General features: G+C 48.9%; 2 protein-coding genes across 8 annotated transcripts in view; both read right to left on the reverse strand.

Moving 5' to 3' along the window:
- Positions 1-613: 613 nt before the first annotated feature.
- LOC149362802 (uncharacterized) lies at positions 614-5,385 on the reverse strand. 5 transcript variants are annotated; one of them, XM_089573232.1, is made up of 13 exons: positions 4,808-5,385; positions 4,193-4,307; positions 3,967-4,135; positions 3,534-3,906; positions 3,131-3,304; positions 2,756-3,011; positions 2,420-2,668; positions 2,190-2,361; positions 1,908-2,056; positions 1,631-1,827; positions 1,427-1,545; positions 1,226-1,345; positions 614-1,087 (listed from the first exon to the last, which is right to left on the reverse strand). In XM_089573232.1, exons 1-11 carry the CDS (start codon positions 5,111-5,113, stop codon positions 1,534-1,536), a joined length of 2,172 nt encoding a protein of 723 aa, XP_089429358.1. In that variant the 5' UTR covers positions 5,114-5,385; the 3' UTR covers positions 614-1,087; positions 1,226-1,345; positions 1,427-1,533. The 5 variants fall into 5 exon arrangements, with proteins under 5 accessions (XP_089429358.1, XP_089429359.1, XP_089429357.1 ...); XM_089573233.1 differs by having other exon boundaries at positions 2,756-2,866; positions 2,936-3,011; positions 3,534-4,135; XM_089573231.1 differs by having other exon boundaries at positions 3,534-4,135.
- Positions 5,386-6,219: 834 nt separating this feature from the next.
- The window catches only part of LOC149362803 (caspase-3-like), a 51,461-nt gene continuing 40,841 nt past the window's right edge, over positions 6,220-16,839 (reverse strand). For all 3 annotated transcript variants that reach the window (XM_089573236.1, XM_089573238.1, XM_089573237.1), the window contains 2 exons: positions 14,973-15,195; positions 6,220-10,402 (listed from right to left, as the gene is read on the reverse strand). In XM_089573236.1, the coding sequence (XP_089429362.1) occupies positions 9,987-10,402; positions 14,973-15,195 (639 nt within the window). In that variant the 3' untranslated portion in view covers positions 6,220-9,986. The remainder of the gene's footprint in view (positions 10,403-14,972; positions 15,196-16,839) is intronic.

Here is a 16,839-nt window from a genome sequence, read left to right on the forward strand (position 1 = left end):
GTCACGCGGCATTTGCCTCCAATCATGACCACTCATGCTCACAGACGCGAGTGAGGTGATAAGAGTGCACTCACGAGTGAGTGTGCCGACCCACAGTCCTTGTAAATCGTCCAAAGGTAGGCATCCTACGCACCCGAACCTGGGATTTCAGCCTTCCACTGGCAGGATAAAGAACTGGATCACCTCATACCACATTTTTGCTTGCAGTGCATCAGAGCTTTTGCACATTGTAATTCATCCAGACCACTTTTTTTTTGGAATGTACTAAGCTTATTCAGTCTCTGTGTAGCAAAGACTTATTTGTAATTCAACTGCTCTATAAGAGTTGGTTTAAAAGGCTTACAGAACTGTGGTGGTGGACCAAAACTTTCAGACTTCAACTAACCTGCTGATACATGAACCAACAAGGTGTGAACCTTCCACATCTTCACAAAATTTTGTTCTGCAGCTCATCAAACTGCCATACACAACTGACTCGCAGGAAATGTATTTGCCTAGCAGCGTTTCAAAATCAGTAAGTTAGGTGGCTCCATTGCTCTTTTGCAGCATAATGTATAGCTCTGTATTTCAGCCATGCGGTAAAGTACGAAAAGATGCACAAAGCCACTCAGAATAGCAGTTGTAAAATAGTTTATTGACTTGCTTAGATGTATCTGCAGAATCCTTCCGGCACTTGGTAGGTGGCCGGGATCCTGCTCAAATCTGAATGCCTGTTGGTCCGCGGGTGCAAGCACCACTCTTATCACACTTGCCTCAATTGCTCCTCTGCCAGTCAAGGGGAATGTAACTGCAGGTGCACTGAATCAGTTTATTCCTGCTAACAGTGTCTTGCAAGTGACTGCACAAATTGCAGAGGAGAACGGCCAGACTGTGATAAGAGCATCCCTATCCGCCAACTGGGATACGCGCTCTCTTGCAGGCAGGTTCTGCCGAGAGAAAAATCTGTGTGATCTGGCTGAACCAGTCATTTTTCTGCAAAAGATGTTGGTTGCCAAGGTGACCATTCAACAAAGGATACGTGTCTTGGCATGTCCATACAATCTGGGGCCGGGTAGACAGGAACCTGGGAATCTGTAGCTGGTTGGACCTGCATGCAAGAAACTTGTAAAAGTATGTGCTGACAAGACGTTCATGTCGACCTCCGTTACAGTAAAGGGGAAACGCACATCTTGCTGCTCGTCAGACAGTTCAGACTTTCAAACACGCTGGATGTTGTCACCCTCACCTTGGCGAAAGCCGATCGTTGGTGCTGGGAAAGCACTTATGCTGGCTTCTGATGCATCAGAGAAGGATCGCTGACTCTTGGCGCTGCTCATAACTTCCTTCTCAAAGTTTCAGGTGCGCTCTGGAAAGGAAATTGGCGCATGATATTGTTCGAAAATACGCCCCGAATGTCATTCATGCAGAAGTTACACATGTTACTCACTGAAAGTTGGAAGTGTTTGCATGGGACACAGTGTGAGTGATGTCATTGGCAGCCATTGGTCCTCATTACACTTGCAAAGTAGGATTCCGAGCCCTGCCACGAAGATGCTATGTCGGCCTCTGGTGCAGCAGAAGGGGGAACACACATCTTGCAGCTCGTCAGACAGTTCAGACTTTCAAATACGCTGGATGTTGTCGCCCTCACCTTGTTTGGTCTAGCCTCACTGGGGACCCTGCTGAAGCGGGACCTCCTTGCTTCCACAAGGTCCTGAAGAGAAGGCCTTGTGAAGGCCGAGGTCATTGGTGCTGGGAAAGTACTTGTGTTGGCCTCTGATGCATCAGAGAGAGATTGCCAGAGCTCGCTGCTGCTGATAACTTCTTTTACAAGCTTTCCGACATACTCTGGAAATGAAATCTTCACATTACTTCATTCCAAAAGGCTCCCCTCAAGTCACTCATTTGGGATGAAGCATAATACTTACTGTAAGTGGTAGCTGTTTTGATGGGGCACACTGTGTGATGGCCCTTTCGCGCCTTGGTAGTCTTCATCATCCAGCGTGAATTGCCTTCCTTTGTCTTCGCCTGGGACCGGTCTGCATTGTCATTGAAGTGGAGGATGGCAAGCTGCGTCCTGTAAGTTGAGGATATCGCATCGGATGGCAATGCTGCCTAATGATCTGGAGTACGTGGATGTGGTTACGTGCTGACTCTTGGAATAAACCAACTGCCTCTAGACACAGGACAGAACTACAATATAATATTACCTTGCGAGCATCCCTGCTGGAGAAAATGCCATAGACTTTGGCGCGAAGTCAATCAAGACGCTGTGGAATGCCTCCGGAGCAAACGTTTGGCCATGGGGGGACATCTGTGTGATATCCTTGAGGAGACGCTTGTCCTCAGTGATGTGCTTGAATTGCTCGTATGCCTGGGACTCTTGAGGAAAAGGTATGCTTTAAAACAAGTTATTTAGACAAGGGCAAAAACAACTCACTGGGGTCCATCCAAACTCTTGTCTCCTCTGGCATGTCGCTGTGGAGACACCTTGGGTACAGTCCGCCATGTCCAGAGTGCTGGTTGATGACGTGATTTTTCATACTCCGCCAGATGTCGACGACCAGCTCTGCATTGCCCCCTCCAGCGCGGGCTGCCCAGTACATGTGGTTGGTAGTTGACTGAATCCAGAGGTCCAGCTCCTTGCATCCAGCCCGCTTGCTTGCCGCAGCTAGCTTTTTCTTGACACCTTAATTTTAAAAAGGCATATCAGGGAAGCCTGCAGCACATTCTGTGCAAGCAAGCATCTTTTCAATCATGCTCTCAACTTTCTTACCTTTTGAGATGTGCCAAATGTCAAAGTAGTGCTCGATCTTGGGTTCACGGGTCTGCATGTGCTTTCGTATGGCAGGGTGACGGTCAGTTGTGAGAGACCGGATCTTGATACCTGTGTTATGCATTGTCGGTGGGATAACGATAAATTGTCTACCATATAAACCTTTGTGGCATGCCATACATTTCTCCTTGAAGAATTCCAGCTGCTTGATTAGGCCTTCCTTCTCCATGTTCACGCTGGCCATTGCCTGCTCCGACTGCATGAAGACGGGTTTCAATCATTACATTCCTGTATTTCCACTCTACTTACCAACGGCTTACATAAATATTTATCACTGAATTACTGCAACAACTTTCCACAGACGTGTCTACTGACCTCCCCCAGCTGGACCTGGACCGAGTGAAGAATTCTGTTGATCTGCTCAACATGCGTGCTGTATGTCAGGAACTTGGCAGAAAACCCAGGGGAGTCAAATCGTCCATCACCGGTGACATCAACCTCTTGGTTGTTCAACTGGTCCATGAGTTCAGCTTGTTCTTGTAGCCAGATCTGTTCAAATGTTATTCCATTTCTTGACTAGCCCAGTGTAAAATTACAACTTAGTTTGATTGTGCACTACTGCAGCGGTAGTTACTACAAAACAACAAAAAAGTGATGTCAGGAGAAGTGTGTTCGTTTAATCTGAACTTCATTTCTGCCTTCTGGCTAACGAGAATTGAACTTTTTTGAAAACATCTGGTCAAGCTGGGGTAAATATATCAGTATGGTTTTTGGTCACCTTTTCTATCGCAGGAAAAAGGAGGGCATCCTGATAGTTGTAGAAGGTCCGGTCACTTGGGACCTGCACATTCATGTGGCGCAGCATCCTCAGTGTGGAAGCTACATTTGCTCCTGAAAAGAGGAGGTGGCTGGACAACTGAAGGTTTCCTGCTGCCCTTCCATTGATGACAGGCTGGCTGTTCCACGTCCGGACATGCTCCAGAGGACAGATGCTAATGACATTGACGAAGCTGCCTTTCGTGGTAATGGTGGTTTCACAAGGCCTCGAGCACTCTGGGCATGTCTGGAACAGCTCCCTCAGACAGCTCTCAAAGACCAAGAACTGCCGTTCTTCTTCTGGGGGGGCTGGTGTACTCTCTGCGGATGACTCACTGGAATCAGAATAGTGCCAACTGTTAGGCCCAAAACCCATGCAGCTGTGAAGAGCCCACCTTTCGGTATCGTCATGGTAGGTTGGAGAGTAGCTGGAGTCAGAGTCTAGCCTGTCACCCTGTGGAGATGAGCAGTCAAGCGGATCACTGCTGCATGTGGCCGGGACGAAGGGTGGAAGCAGCAAGGGCTCCTCTGTGACACGGCCAGGAGAAGTCGCAGCTGGCGTCACTGTAGGGAAACAAATATTTATCCACACAGAATGGACGAAATGCAATAAGGACTTACAGACAGCTTCAGATCTAGTGCTGTGTTCGACAGAACCATTGTCCTGGTACGGACCACTGCTGGCTGCAGCTGTTGAAAGCCTTGCCTCAGAGGGATCTGGTTGAAGATCCTTGCTCTGAAAGATGGTTGTACAAAGGCCGATCAGTCACTTCGGTTTACAAAGCTAGAGGTGGTGCAACATAGCATTTCAGGATTGCTCTACATTCCACGCCTTCACTATAAATACACCGATTTGGGAACTTGATTAGTTTCTATCGGGTGCACGGCATCGTGAATCACAGCATTTACAACCAAACGCCATGTCTGCGCGAAATTTGAGCGCGAACAATGCACCGTTTTAGCCGGCGGAAGCATTGTACGGCGCGCGTAAAATTGCCGAACAAGCTGTATATCAAAGTTTCTAAGCTTATTTAGCCGACCCCACACTTACGAACGCGAAGCACGGAACACTGTTACTTCTTTCGCTTCTGCAAATGATGACCATTCGCGTCATGATACAGCCACGTAACTTTTAGAACAAACTATATCTTCAGCCTGACGCATGTTCGAGTCAGCGATCCTACAGAACGACACTGTCGAGCCATGCTAAGAAAATTAATTCATAGAAATACTTACCAGTACTCTTTGGCGCTTCGGGGCTTGTTGCTCGGTTCCATCGACGACGGGAAGTCGAAGCGTGGGCATAGCGTTCCAACGCAGGCGAGAGTGACTCACGTCGGGCCGATGGAAAGCGCTTATCTCGAAGTGTTCAGAGCAGAAGCGGACACACTTTGGTAGCGTCTCGGTGTTATCGAGCCCCGCGCAACGTAGCCATGCACTACGTCGCGGTTCGTCCTTCGGCAAGGCGAACAAACGTAGGCCCTTGTGCCAATTTTTCTTAGTCCGATGAGGGCACAACCTCACCGCACAAACGTCCGGCATCGCGAAAATATCACTCGCGAACCGAACAACACTCGCAACAAAACGCGATGGCGCCCCACAGATCACACGAAAAAGTGTAGATCCAAGGATGTCGCAGGATAGCAAAAGTAGGAAGTGGGGCACACAGGACCTTCTGGGAGTAAGGACCGCGTGCACCAACAACAGACAAGTAAAAGAAGCGAGGCGAGCGCTTCCTCGGAGCAGGCCGAAGCCACCGCGGTAGGGCGCATCACTCCTATGGCAGCAGACGAGGAGAAAACATAGTCCGGCTGCTTCGGGCTTGTTTTTTTTTAGTGATACGCTCTATGAACCACAACTATGTCGCGGATTTATCAAATTATTGTATCCTGCGTGTCCAGAAAGAGTAATAGAAATTAGTTCGATTATTTTCGCGGTTTTCATTTCACTTCAGTCAAGTCATTGGCGAAAGCAAATAGTCCGCGCGTAATTTTATTTCTGTTGGCTTATTTTGCGGCTATATTATCTACGAATGCAACTACTTATTCACGGAAACTTAAAAAACAAAATAAAGCCAAAGCAAAGCCTCCACAGAGCTGACTGAAAGGCACTCGACGCGTTGGTAGACTCCGCCCATCGTATGAGGCCGAATTCAAAAAAAAAGGCGGGAGCCGGACGTTAATTAGATTTAATTGAGGAAATCGGCCACACAGGGCAATAAGTCGCAGCTCCTAAGAATGCTGGGAACCTGTACATCAAGTTCCCGCGGCAAAAAGACATGTTCAGAATCCTCTTCAGTGCACCTTTAAGCTGTAGGCCGGCACGACGAAAGAGGGAAAGAATCTGGGAAAGGTCTTCGAGGTGGGATGAAAATGTAGGCGAAAATACAACGACGTCGTCCAGATAACACAGGCACGTGGTCCACTTAAATCCCTGCAAAAGGGCGTCCATCATGCGCTCAAATGTGGCTGGCGCGTTGCATAGGCCAAAAGGCATTACTTTAAACTGATATAGGCCATCAGGGGTCACAAAAGCGGTTTTCTCACGGTCCTTCTCATCGACGGCAATTTGCCAGTAGCCGGAACGAAGATCTATGGAGGAGAAGAATTTGGCTCCGTGTAGGCAGTCAAGGGCGTCGTCAATACGCGGCAGAGGATAGACGTCTTTATTAGTTATCTTATTGAGGTGTCGATAATCAATGCAAAACCGCCAGGAGCCGTCCTTTTTCTTCACTAGTACCACTGGAGAGGCCCAGGGACTGTGGGATGGTTCGATTATGTTCTTGGCAAGCATTTTTGTGACCTCGTTGTTTATGACCTTGCGCTCGGCGTGGGAGACACGGTAGGGCCTGCGGCGAATGGGAGGGGCATCGCCGGTGTCAATGCGGTGCGTCACAGCGAGAGTTTGGCCCAGTGAGGTGTTGTAGAGGTCAAAAATGTCGGAGAACGACTGGAGAAGGTCACGAAGCTGAGAAGTTTGGTCGGGGCGGAGATCGGTGGGCATCATGGTCGTGAATGCGTCCGAGGTCAGCGGAGTGGACCGCGGTGGGTCTGGGCGGTCGCGATTAGGAGAGGCATCTAATGGAGCCACAGGGCACTGGGCGAGTGGGGACAACGTAGCGACGCACATGCCGGCTGGAAGCAGCTGTGAGGAGAAGCCGAAGTTCAAGAAAGGTAGAGGCAGGTTGTTGGCTGTGACGGTGGCGATGGTATGGGGCAGGACAACACTGCGGGTCAGTGCGAGGTCAAGGACTGGCGCAACGATGTAGTCACCATCGGGAACAGGGCGAGAAGGCGTGAGGGAAACGAAAGATAAGGCTTGAGGGGGCAGGTGGGCATAGTCCGGGCAGGTCAACCGGAGCGACGAGTCGATGGGGTCAGGATCGAGTTGGGGAAGCTCAAGGTGAAGGACACCCTGCGAGCAGTCAATCAGGGCAGAATGATCCGACAAAAAGTCTAAACCGAGAATGAGGTCATGGGCGCATGTGGTAAGGACGGTGAACTGAACCGGCGTACTGTGGTCTCCGATGGTCACGCGAGCGGTGCACAGTCCCTCGACAGCAGGCATGGCACCATCCGCGACGCGCACACGGGACGTTGCAGGCGTAAGGACTTTGCGTAGGCGACGGCGGAGGTCAGCACTCATCACGGAAATATGGGCACCGGTGTCAATAAGGGCGCGCACAGGAACACCGTCAACTGTAACGTCAAGCAGATTGGGTCGAGTCGTCAGTAGAGAGTTTGAGGTCCGGGTCGTTGATGCAGCGTCACCTCCGGGAGCTGCATCACTTAGTTTTCCCGATGAGAGGGGCGGTAGGACGCAGCAGTCGAAACACGAGGCGACTGCGGTGAGGGTGAGCGGCGGGCTAGCGGCGAAGGCGAACGGGAGGACTGTCGTGGAGGTTGATCGGCGGCCTCAGACGTCTCGGATGGGCGGCGGGGTGAAAAGCGGCGAGTGTAGTTTGGACGGTAGTAGGAGGCGTCTCGCTGGGGTGACGTCCAGGGGCTGCGGCAGTGGCGGGCAATGTGGCCGACCCGAGAGCATTGAAAACAGATTGGGCGGTCGTCTGGCGTGCGCCACTCATTCGGATCGCGGTAACGCCGTGGTGAATAATAGGTGTTACGGAAAGGGACTGGAGGTGGTTGCTGTGGGGACGAGTTTCCGATGGCGCACAAAGCCGGAGGGAGGTTGAGGTGGGCGAGTTCTTGCCGCACGACAGCCTGAATAAGCGACACGGAAGGCAGTGGGTCAGTAGGTGTGGTCGATGATGTTACCACAGGGGCTAGGGCTTCGAGTTCACGGCGAACAATTCTTGTCACTGTGTCGGTGACAGGAGGAGACTGAGGGCACTTGAGTTTGAAGTCGTTGGTCCTGGCAAGAAGATGTAGCGGCTGTGTTTGGAAGTCGGGAAAACTGTTGAGAAATGCGACGGCTTTTGACTTGTTCGAATCGACCGCACTCCTTGATAATGCTGTCAACAGTTGTACAGTCTTTGCAAACGAGCAGATGAAAGGCATCGTCAGCAATGCCTTTCAGCACGTGGCCCACCTTGTCGGACTCGGTCATGGTGGCATCGACTTTGTGGCAAAGTGCCAATACGTCCTGTATATAAGCCACGTAACTTTCCGTCGACGACTGCGCACGAGAAGCAAGCTGTTTTTTCGCAATGGTCTGCCTATCGTCAGGTCTTCCGAAGAGTGCTCGCAATTTCTCTTTGAATATATCCCAACTGGTAAGTTCTTCTTCGTTGGTTTCAAACCACACCGTCGCCGTTCCATTCAGATAGAAAATGACGTTAGCAAGCATTAACGTTTGATCCCACCGGTTATACGCGCTTACTCTTTCGTAAAGGCTTAACCAGTCATCGACATCGGTGCCGTCGTTTCCCGAAAAAGTACCGGGGTCACGGGACGAAGCCATGACCACGAAAGGAGCAGCAGAAGTGGTCGGCGACTCGCTGGGTGGGGCCATGATGGTAGTAGCGCCGGTTTGACGACCGCTTCGGAGCTCCGTGGTACTGGGGACGATACCCGACACGCTCCATCAAAGATGTTACAATGCCCGAAAGGCTAGTCACAAGCAAGGGCGACCGGAGCGCAGAGCGAACAACACAGGAGACACCGAACACTAGCGCGCGCACACCAGTCAGGCACTTCCTTCTCATCGTCTTCTGTGAATATCCGTTGCAATATAATGCACAGCACGAGGTAACTACAACGGCAAAACACAACACGGTTAACAACGCAACCCGTGGCGGCTTGCCGCTCTGCCATCGGCGCAGTAATACGTAGTAGTCCGTAGTAGCAAATAGTCCGCGCGTATTTTTATTTCTGCGGGCTTATTTTGCGGCTATATTATCTGCGAATTATCTATTTATTCATGGAAACCTAAAAAACAAAATAAAGCGAAAGCAAAGCCTCCACGGAGCTGGCTGAAAGGCACTTCACGCGTTGGTCGACTCCGCCCACCGTACGCGGAGAATTCGAAAAATAAAGGCGGGAGCCGGACGTTAATTCGATTTAATTAGGGAAATCGGCCACAGAGGGCAATAAGTCGCAGTTTCTAAGAATGCTAGCAACGTGTAGATCCAGTTCCCGCGGCAAAAAGACAAGTTCAGAATCCTCTTCAGTGCACCTTTAAGACCTTGAAAAGTATTCCGAACGTAATAATTCTGCGATATACAAGAGCACAGGTATGCCATGAACCTAATATCTTCGTGAGATTGATATACCTTTTCTCAGCGACAGCTAAATCCCATACTGTTCAGGACCTAAGGTTATCACGCTGTTGGTATTTTATGAAGACATCAGAAACTGCTTAGCGCCGCGCCTCAAGTCTCTACAGTGAGTAACCTAAGAACGCGCAGTTGTATTACCACAGCACACACCTTGTTACCACTCGACTATTTTGAGCAGAAAACAATAAAAAAGTTTGGCAAAACAAATCAAGTGATCACAAAACAGGCACACAACAGATTCAAAATACCACAATAATTAAGGCCAGTATAACTGTCATAAGAATAGCTGAGAATAAATTACAAAGAAAACAATATGCATTTCGAAATAACGCAACCATTGAGAAGGCATAACTCTTGTCAACGACCGTAACATTGTTTCATGTGCCCAGCTGCCAGTATACCAAGGTCTAAAGAGAGGCTCATTCTGTCCGTTAGGCTTAACATGCCATTCACAAGGCCTGACACAGTTGTAGTAAAGCAGCAAGTCGGGCTAGTTGATGAACGGTCATGACTAGAATAAAGGTACTGCTCTCAAGTAACAGATACCCAGAAAAAACATCAGGATAACAACGGCACCACTAAAGGAACACGACATGTGCCGTTTTATTCGTAATGTCTGTCTTTTTAGCGCAGTAACGATTTCGGTCTTGACATAGTTTCCAAGCATGAATAAACCATTCACCTTCGACGAGGTGCTGGGAGAGCAATGGCACGCTGACCAGGGTTAAAGTACAGCTTCTTCGTCCAGCCACGCAGTTCGACACATGGCGTTTGCCTTTCACCGCCATATCGAGTACGACTAAGTATTTTTTCTTGTATCAGTCGAAACATTTTTTCTATATGCTTCATGCCGGCATGCTTGACGAATACGTCAAAAAGATCTTGGAAAAGCCATGATCCCATTGCAGCGTTCCTGAAACCTACATAACCAGGCACGGTGGAATAAAATATGCACATATCGGACCAAGCCGCCACACGTCGGTGCGGGCAAGACGACCGCATCCTGTATGGATTACTCGGTGCCGGGAGAGAGTCCGCTGTCGTATTCGCCACTTCATTGTAGTATCGATCAGGAGTGCCATTATCATACTTTTCTGCAAAAGAAAAAGGCAAGGGATATGACGTCATGCCTGGCGTGCATAGTACTGAACGTACTCACTTCGGACAGCAGTAAAAGTGACCGTTTGAAGTATTATTTAAATTTTCGCCGTTAGCTTAAGTACTACAAAAAAGGAAGGGCATCCAAAGTCACAAACAAACTTCTTAAAATTTTCAGCATCAGTGGTGTCACAGATGAAGAGTTGAAGGTGGTTTCAGTCATTCCCAGTACCGGGAGTTAAGCATTTGATACGATTCCCAAAATGGTGCGTTTTAGTCCAATAGATTCCAAGGCGACACCTCAGTTAGCCTTGTGTCCCTACTTTAACGCCACGTGCAAAAGCTCACACTTGACTTGAGTACTGAAACTTGAAATCATTGAGTGCCATACGCTGCTTAGACATCAATGTCTTCGCCACGCACTAAATTATATCACGACATGTACGATTGCCATGCTTCACGTATCTACATCATTAGGCCTCAGGGCAACCACTGACAAATTATGGGAGGTGGCTCCTTAGAGGAAATGATGCGTCAACTGTTCCCTGGGTACCTTGTCCAGAGGATGCATTCCAGAGGATATAACCTCCAATAACCCCGCTTACTGTTAGTTTCTCCATTACGGTGCCGAAAAATGTGTTGTGCTATGGCTTCCCGCACATTTGGTTCAAGCCGCAAGCAAACAAGAGGAAGCATCTAAATGCCGAAGCCATGATTTCTTTTCCGTATAACGTGGAGCTCTGCCTTTTTTGCAAAGCATGATCTGACAGCGCATGGTGGTCGTAACTCATCATCTCCCTGACTATGCCCACTGCAGGGCAAAGGCCTCTTCCATTCCAATTAACCCCTTCCTTTGTCAGCTGCGGCCACCGTATCCCCGGTAGCTTCTTAATCTCATCCGCCCACCTAACTTTCTGCCACCCTCTGCTACGCTTGCCTTCTCCTGGAATCCACTCCACTACCCTTAAGGACAAGCGGTTATCTTGCCTTTGCATTATATGCCCTGCCAAAGCCCATCTCTTCCTCTTGATTTCGACTAGAGAATCATTAATCCGTGTTTCTTCCCTCATCAACTCAGCCCGCTTCCGGTCTCTTAACGTTACACCTACCATTCTTCTTTCCATAGCTCGCTGCGTTGTCCTGAACTTAAGCTGAGCCCTTTTCGTTAGCCTTGACGTCTCTGCTTTTTAGGTGAGTACCAATAAAAGGAAGCTGTTGTATACTTTGCTATTGAGGAATATAGGCAAACTGTCATTCCTGATCTGAGAGTACCTGCCGTATGTACTCCGTCCCATTCTTATTCTTCTAGTTATTTCCCCCTCACAACCAGGACGAGCGGCCACTGCCTCCCCAAAGTAGACGAATACCCCTATCACTCCCAGCACCTCGCTACCAGTTGGGAACTGCTGTTCTCTTGGAAGTCGATGAGCAATGATTACAAGGCAGGGTCTTTTGTTTAGACCAAAGCTCTTTTTATTCGGGAGGTTTCTTTTCCAAAAGCAAATGGCAGGTACTCTAGGTTGTAATGGCGCGAGGAAAAATGACCTCTTGCTTTCAAGGTAATTAATGAAACCTCATATCCTAGTGTCCGCGTATTGTTCCTGAACGAGAGTGCTGGTGCTTATTATTTCTGACGAACGCATCGTCGTCTCTCTGCCCTGCATTGATAGGGACTCATGAGAAGCAATCGGGGTCTGAGTGCTTGCGTCCAGACTTGTATACCATGATGGCGTCGAATTCCTGGAGTCGCAAGCTACACCGATGAAGACGGCCCGAAGGGTCGTTCATTAGGCAAACGATCTCAGTGCCTGATGCATGAGGCAGAGTAAATGCATCTAAATTAATCTTCTTTGAGTTGCCTAGTGAAGGATTTCACTTGTCAGTGACGCCTTCTTGCCTCCGCTTCTTCGGCTCGCTTCGCTGAATATCTGCCCCAGCGTCAACGCACCTCGGTGGCCACGGCACTCACTGTTATGTCTGGCCGCTAAACTTGCCTCCGCTAAGCTTCGGCGGAACGCAGTTCTGTGTCCTCGCGTCTAGTAGAGCTCCATAAAATAATGGCCCTCGTTTTTTTTTCTGTGTTTCAGAACAAAATATTCTGCTAATATTTCACAGGCTAGCAAACCCATGCCTCTCGCGTATGTGTGGCCACTTTCAACTCTTCACACTGATGGCGCCGCTATATCAGCATAAAAAAGCGGCGTCGGTATTTGACGCCAGTTGTAGACAGCGAGCTGTCATTTAATTGCTTGTAGCTCGAGAAGAAAGTGTTCGTTGTATGCATGAACATTTGGGTCCTGTCTGTAGAAGCTCTGCACACGATAGAAGAATGTTGCACGCTGGGTCGGGCAAGTCACAGATTCAGAAAAAGCTGGAAAAATCCGCGCGGTCTGGGAGGCCGGGGTGTCCTGCCACTACAGCCAGTTTCGAGACGCAGGAGCGCGCCGACACCATCATCCGAGCAGACCGTCTTATTCCGGTTCGTCTGTTGGCTGAGGAGTTGTCTATAAGCAAAGGAAGTGCAGAAAGAGTCGTCGAGACTCTTGGATACTTCGAGATATGCGCGATGTGGGTTCCACGAAGCCTCAGAACTGAGCACAGAAAGCAGAGTAGCGCTTTGTTCCAAGCTGCTGAAGCGTTTCGGTGCTATACAGGAGGACTTCTGTTCTCGGATAGCGACCGATGATGAAACATGGGGTAATCACTTTGACCCAGAAACAGGAAGACAAACCGGAGCGGTGGTGTAGTGGTTTAAACATCTGTCTCGCATGCGAGAGGTGCGGGGTTCCAATCCCTAGTTGCGCCGGATGGACACCGGTGACACAATGGGTGCAAACTTTTCCCTGGCCTGGCACTCGGCTTCTTCGGAGTGAAATGCTTAAATGGGTCTTTGCGACCACCCCTTGAGCCATAAAAATTCATCACCAACAAAAAGACAATCGATGAAATGGCGTCATTCGAGTTCGCCAAGAACATCAAAGTTCAATATGACGAAGTCGGACGGAAAAGTCATGATCAGTGTTTTCTGACGCATTCTTGGAGTTATCCTTGCCGATGCGCTGCCTAAGAGTGAGAGGGTAAGCTCAGACCCTTAGATCAAAACCCTGTGGAAATTAAACAGCGTTACCAGCACGTCCAAAGTAACAAGAGTGGCAGAGAGATTCTTCTTCATAAAGATAACGCCCACCCTGGCACTAGCCTGAAAACGAAATAAGTGAGCGCCAAGTTTCCGCGGACGGTCCTGCCTCTTCCTCCTTACAGTCCTGGCTTAGCATCTTCTGATATTCATTTTTCGGGCGTCTAAAATATGCGCTTCGTGGATCGAGAATTTACGACAATGTAACCGTAATTTACGCCATAAAGACAAGGTTGCACCAGAAGGAAAAAAGCTGGCACAAAGAACGCATGCACGCACTTGTTCCCCGGTGGCGCCAAACCGTGCAATCGACGGGAATTGCATTGAAGTGTAATACAGATTCTGCAGACATGCGGCTGCATTTTTTGTGTGTTTTATGACTGTTTAGTTAATTGTGTTCGAGAAAAAAAGCAAAAAGGCATTACTTTTTGGAAAACCATAACACCTGGCTTTCCATCGTTTTCGGCGTTCTGTATATTTGGATAGCGTATTCGCATCCTCTTGCCTCCTGCCTCGAGCATGCATGTATCCGTGTATGAATGTGTATGAATCCCGTAGAAGGTCACCATTCAAAGCAATTAAAAGAGAAAGAGAAGATAGAGAGGCGGCGATGCGAAAATTGGGCGATGTTGTAGCCGGCAGAGAGGTTGAAAGAAGAGAGAAAAACAACCGGTCAGGTGGGAAAGGAGAGAGAAAAACAAAACGAACAGCGAACAGAGTAATCAAACAAGAAGGAGAAGAAAATGAAACGACCGTGCTGCGCAGAGAGAAACAGAAATGTCTGAATCACAAGTTCGCGTAACCCTGCAACCAGCCGTTGGCAAGAGGAGGCACAAAAGCCATCAGCCGGGTGAACCAGTCTAATACCTTTGGTGTTTTTCTGTGACACCGAGTGGCTGCAGCTCGGAAGCGAAGTGAGGAAGCTCAGACAAGATCCCTCAGCGGGCGGTCGGAAAAATAGAACAACAAACAGAAAAACCAGCAGGCGTGGATGGCGCAGCAGCAGCTGCCGTGCTGTATAATCATTGCTGCGAAGGAAGATGTCGTGTTTGCGAGACTCGCCGTCCAAAAGACCCGGTTGAGCTCGTCGCCCAACAAGAGCCCGATCAGCTGCGTAGCCAGACCAAGGAATTGCGGGCGACGAAAGGCCTCGAAGGAGCAACAGCGGTGCCAGCGACAGCGCGTAGAGGCTGAACCTTCAAGTACTGAAACTGCCGTATCATAGGAAGTTCGTGCTAAAAAGGCCTCGCTGGAAAGAAAGCATAGGAAGTGTCGGCGCAACGCAGATGCCGACTCACGCCGAATCTTTAACTGGTTTAGCCATTTTTTTTTAGTTCCTATTTTCCTACTCTTGAGAGTTTGCGATCTGTTGCGAAGGAAGGTACGCAGTCCAGGTGCGGAACCAAAGAACATAAGCGTTTTTCACATACCTCCTCTACAGGCCTCCACAAGAAAGAGCTTCGGCTTTCCCTGGAGAGCCGGGCAATTAGCGTTGTTAAACTGCTCGTAAACATCTTCCTCCAAGCATAGCGGCTCGTCATCCACTCCATAAATTATTTTCTCGTCACCATGCGACATCAGCACCACCACCAGGCACTCAGCATCTTCAAGCTGTTCCAATTTTGCCAGCCATAATAACGTCTTCGTCATCTCCTGCAACAAAAAAACGTACGCCAGCTCAGTCGTAACCAGGCTCCAAGCTACGCAAGCAGTGCCACTGTTCATTTAAACGCATGATAATATAGAATTCGCAGAGTTGATGCTGGTGAGGACAACTGCAGCAAAGAGGCTGATGTCTGACATATTTAAATCCATTATAAAAAAACATCATATTCCCCTTTTGATGAGGGCGACCAAAGAACTACAGTGCAATGTGTTACTCCCTGTCTGGCTCAGTGTGTCTAACGATGGCCTCTCGCATTTTGTTGAGATCGTAATAGTTCCCATATATACACAAGCCATCACTATACCATTCTTGGGGCTTGGTAGGAAAATAAGTTGCAAATTATTGACAAACCAATTATCTAAAATATCTTAACATGCTTTTTCAAGAAATACGACGACGCGAATAGAAGATTCTAGGGTAATATCCAGGAAAAATTCTCCATGTAAAACAAAAAATAATGCGTGCTGTTTCCTTTTTTTAATAAATAAATACTTGCATTATATTGCCTGCAACCATCAGCACAAAGAGAAAAAATGTGCCGATACAGTTCACTCTGCGAGCTACTGAGGCGACTGTAACTTTGGCTTGCGACACAACTATGTTAGCCAGGTGAAAACAGTATGTTGTTGTTTTCGAGCTGTCGCCAAGCGCGATCGCACTTCGCGACGCTTCCTGGAAAGGCTGCATCGACTTCCCTACTCAAGGGAGAAGCTTCTCAGCGACCCAAGTCCCTTCTGTTGATACCGCAAAGCGACATAAACAAGAAAGCGACATCAAAAATTAAAGGAGTGTCTGGCAACCAAGACAATCTAGAACGACTGACCGGTCCATAGGCAAGCGACACCACGCATTGGAGTAGTGAGTGACAAGTTCTCTTTCACATAAGTGAAAGCTATTTCATCACTCCTGCAGGGCCCGATTAGAAAATGTCTTTGAATGAGTGGCTGGTCTTGAGGCAGGCCCCGCTACTCAACGGAGCAGTGACAGCCAGCCAGTGCATTACTTCTGCTGGACTCAACTGGCTGGCGTCTTCGAAGAAGAGGCTGGTCCGGAGGCTAAAAGTTAACTGAAGGGACATAAGACTTAAGTCAAGCAATATTCTCGATGTAGCTGGTCAGCCTCTAGGTTTTGCTGCGCTCGATGAAGGCGGCGTTCCCCGGCGTGTTTTCCGCAAGGTAGGGCGGTCGAAGACATCCACGAAGATTTTTTTTTTAAACGAGGACCATGTCGGCATGTGAGGTTCATGGTTACGAAACCAAAGGCTAGCAACATCATTGAGATAAAAGAGGTCGCTGTGTAAATTGGCGTTTGTCACAAAATTCGGCGGCCATTGATGAACCCGGCGGAGCGTGAACGGAAGAGCGTCCGAACATGCCGTCGAATGCACCAGTACAACGGAGAAAGGCTCTACGATTACCAACGGAAAGCGCGTAACCCAAGTGCGAACATGTGATGTTGATAGCACCGACTACTACGCTGCACCAGAAGCCTTCACCTTAACAGCTACGGATGGAGGCAAAATTCTAGAGCCACAAGTACTGTGCGATGTCAGTGCACGTTAAAAGACCCCAGGTGGTCGAAATCATCTGGGGCCCTTCAGTACGGCGTCCCTCATAGCCTGAGACGCTTTG

The sequence above is a fragment of the Amblyomma mixtum genome, chromosome 2, assembly GCF_055824585.1.
Source record: "Amblyomma mixtum isolate Tamu chromosome 2, ASM5582458v1, whole genome shotgun sequence".
Taxonomy (NCBI): Eukaryota; Metazoa; Arthropoda; class Arachnida; order Ixodida; family Ixodidae; genus Amblyomma; species Amblyomma mixtum.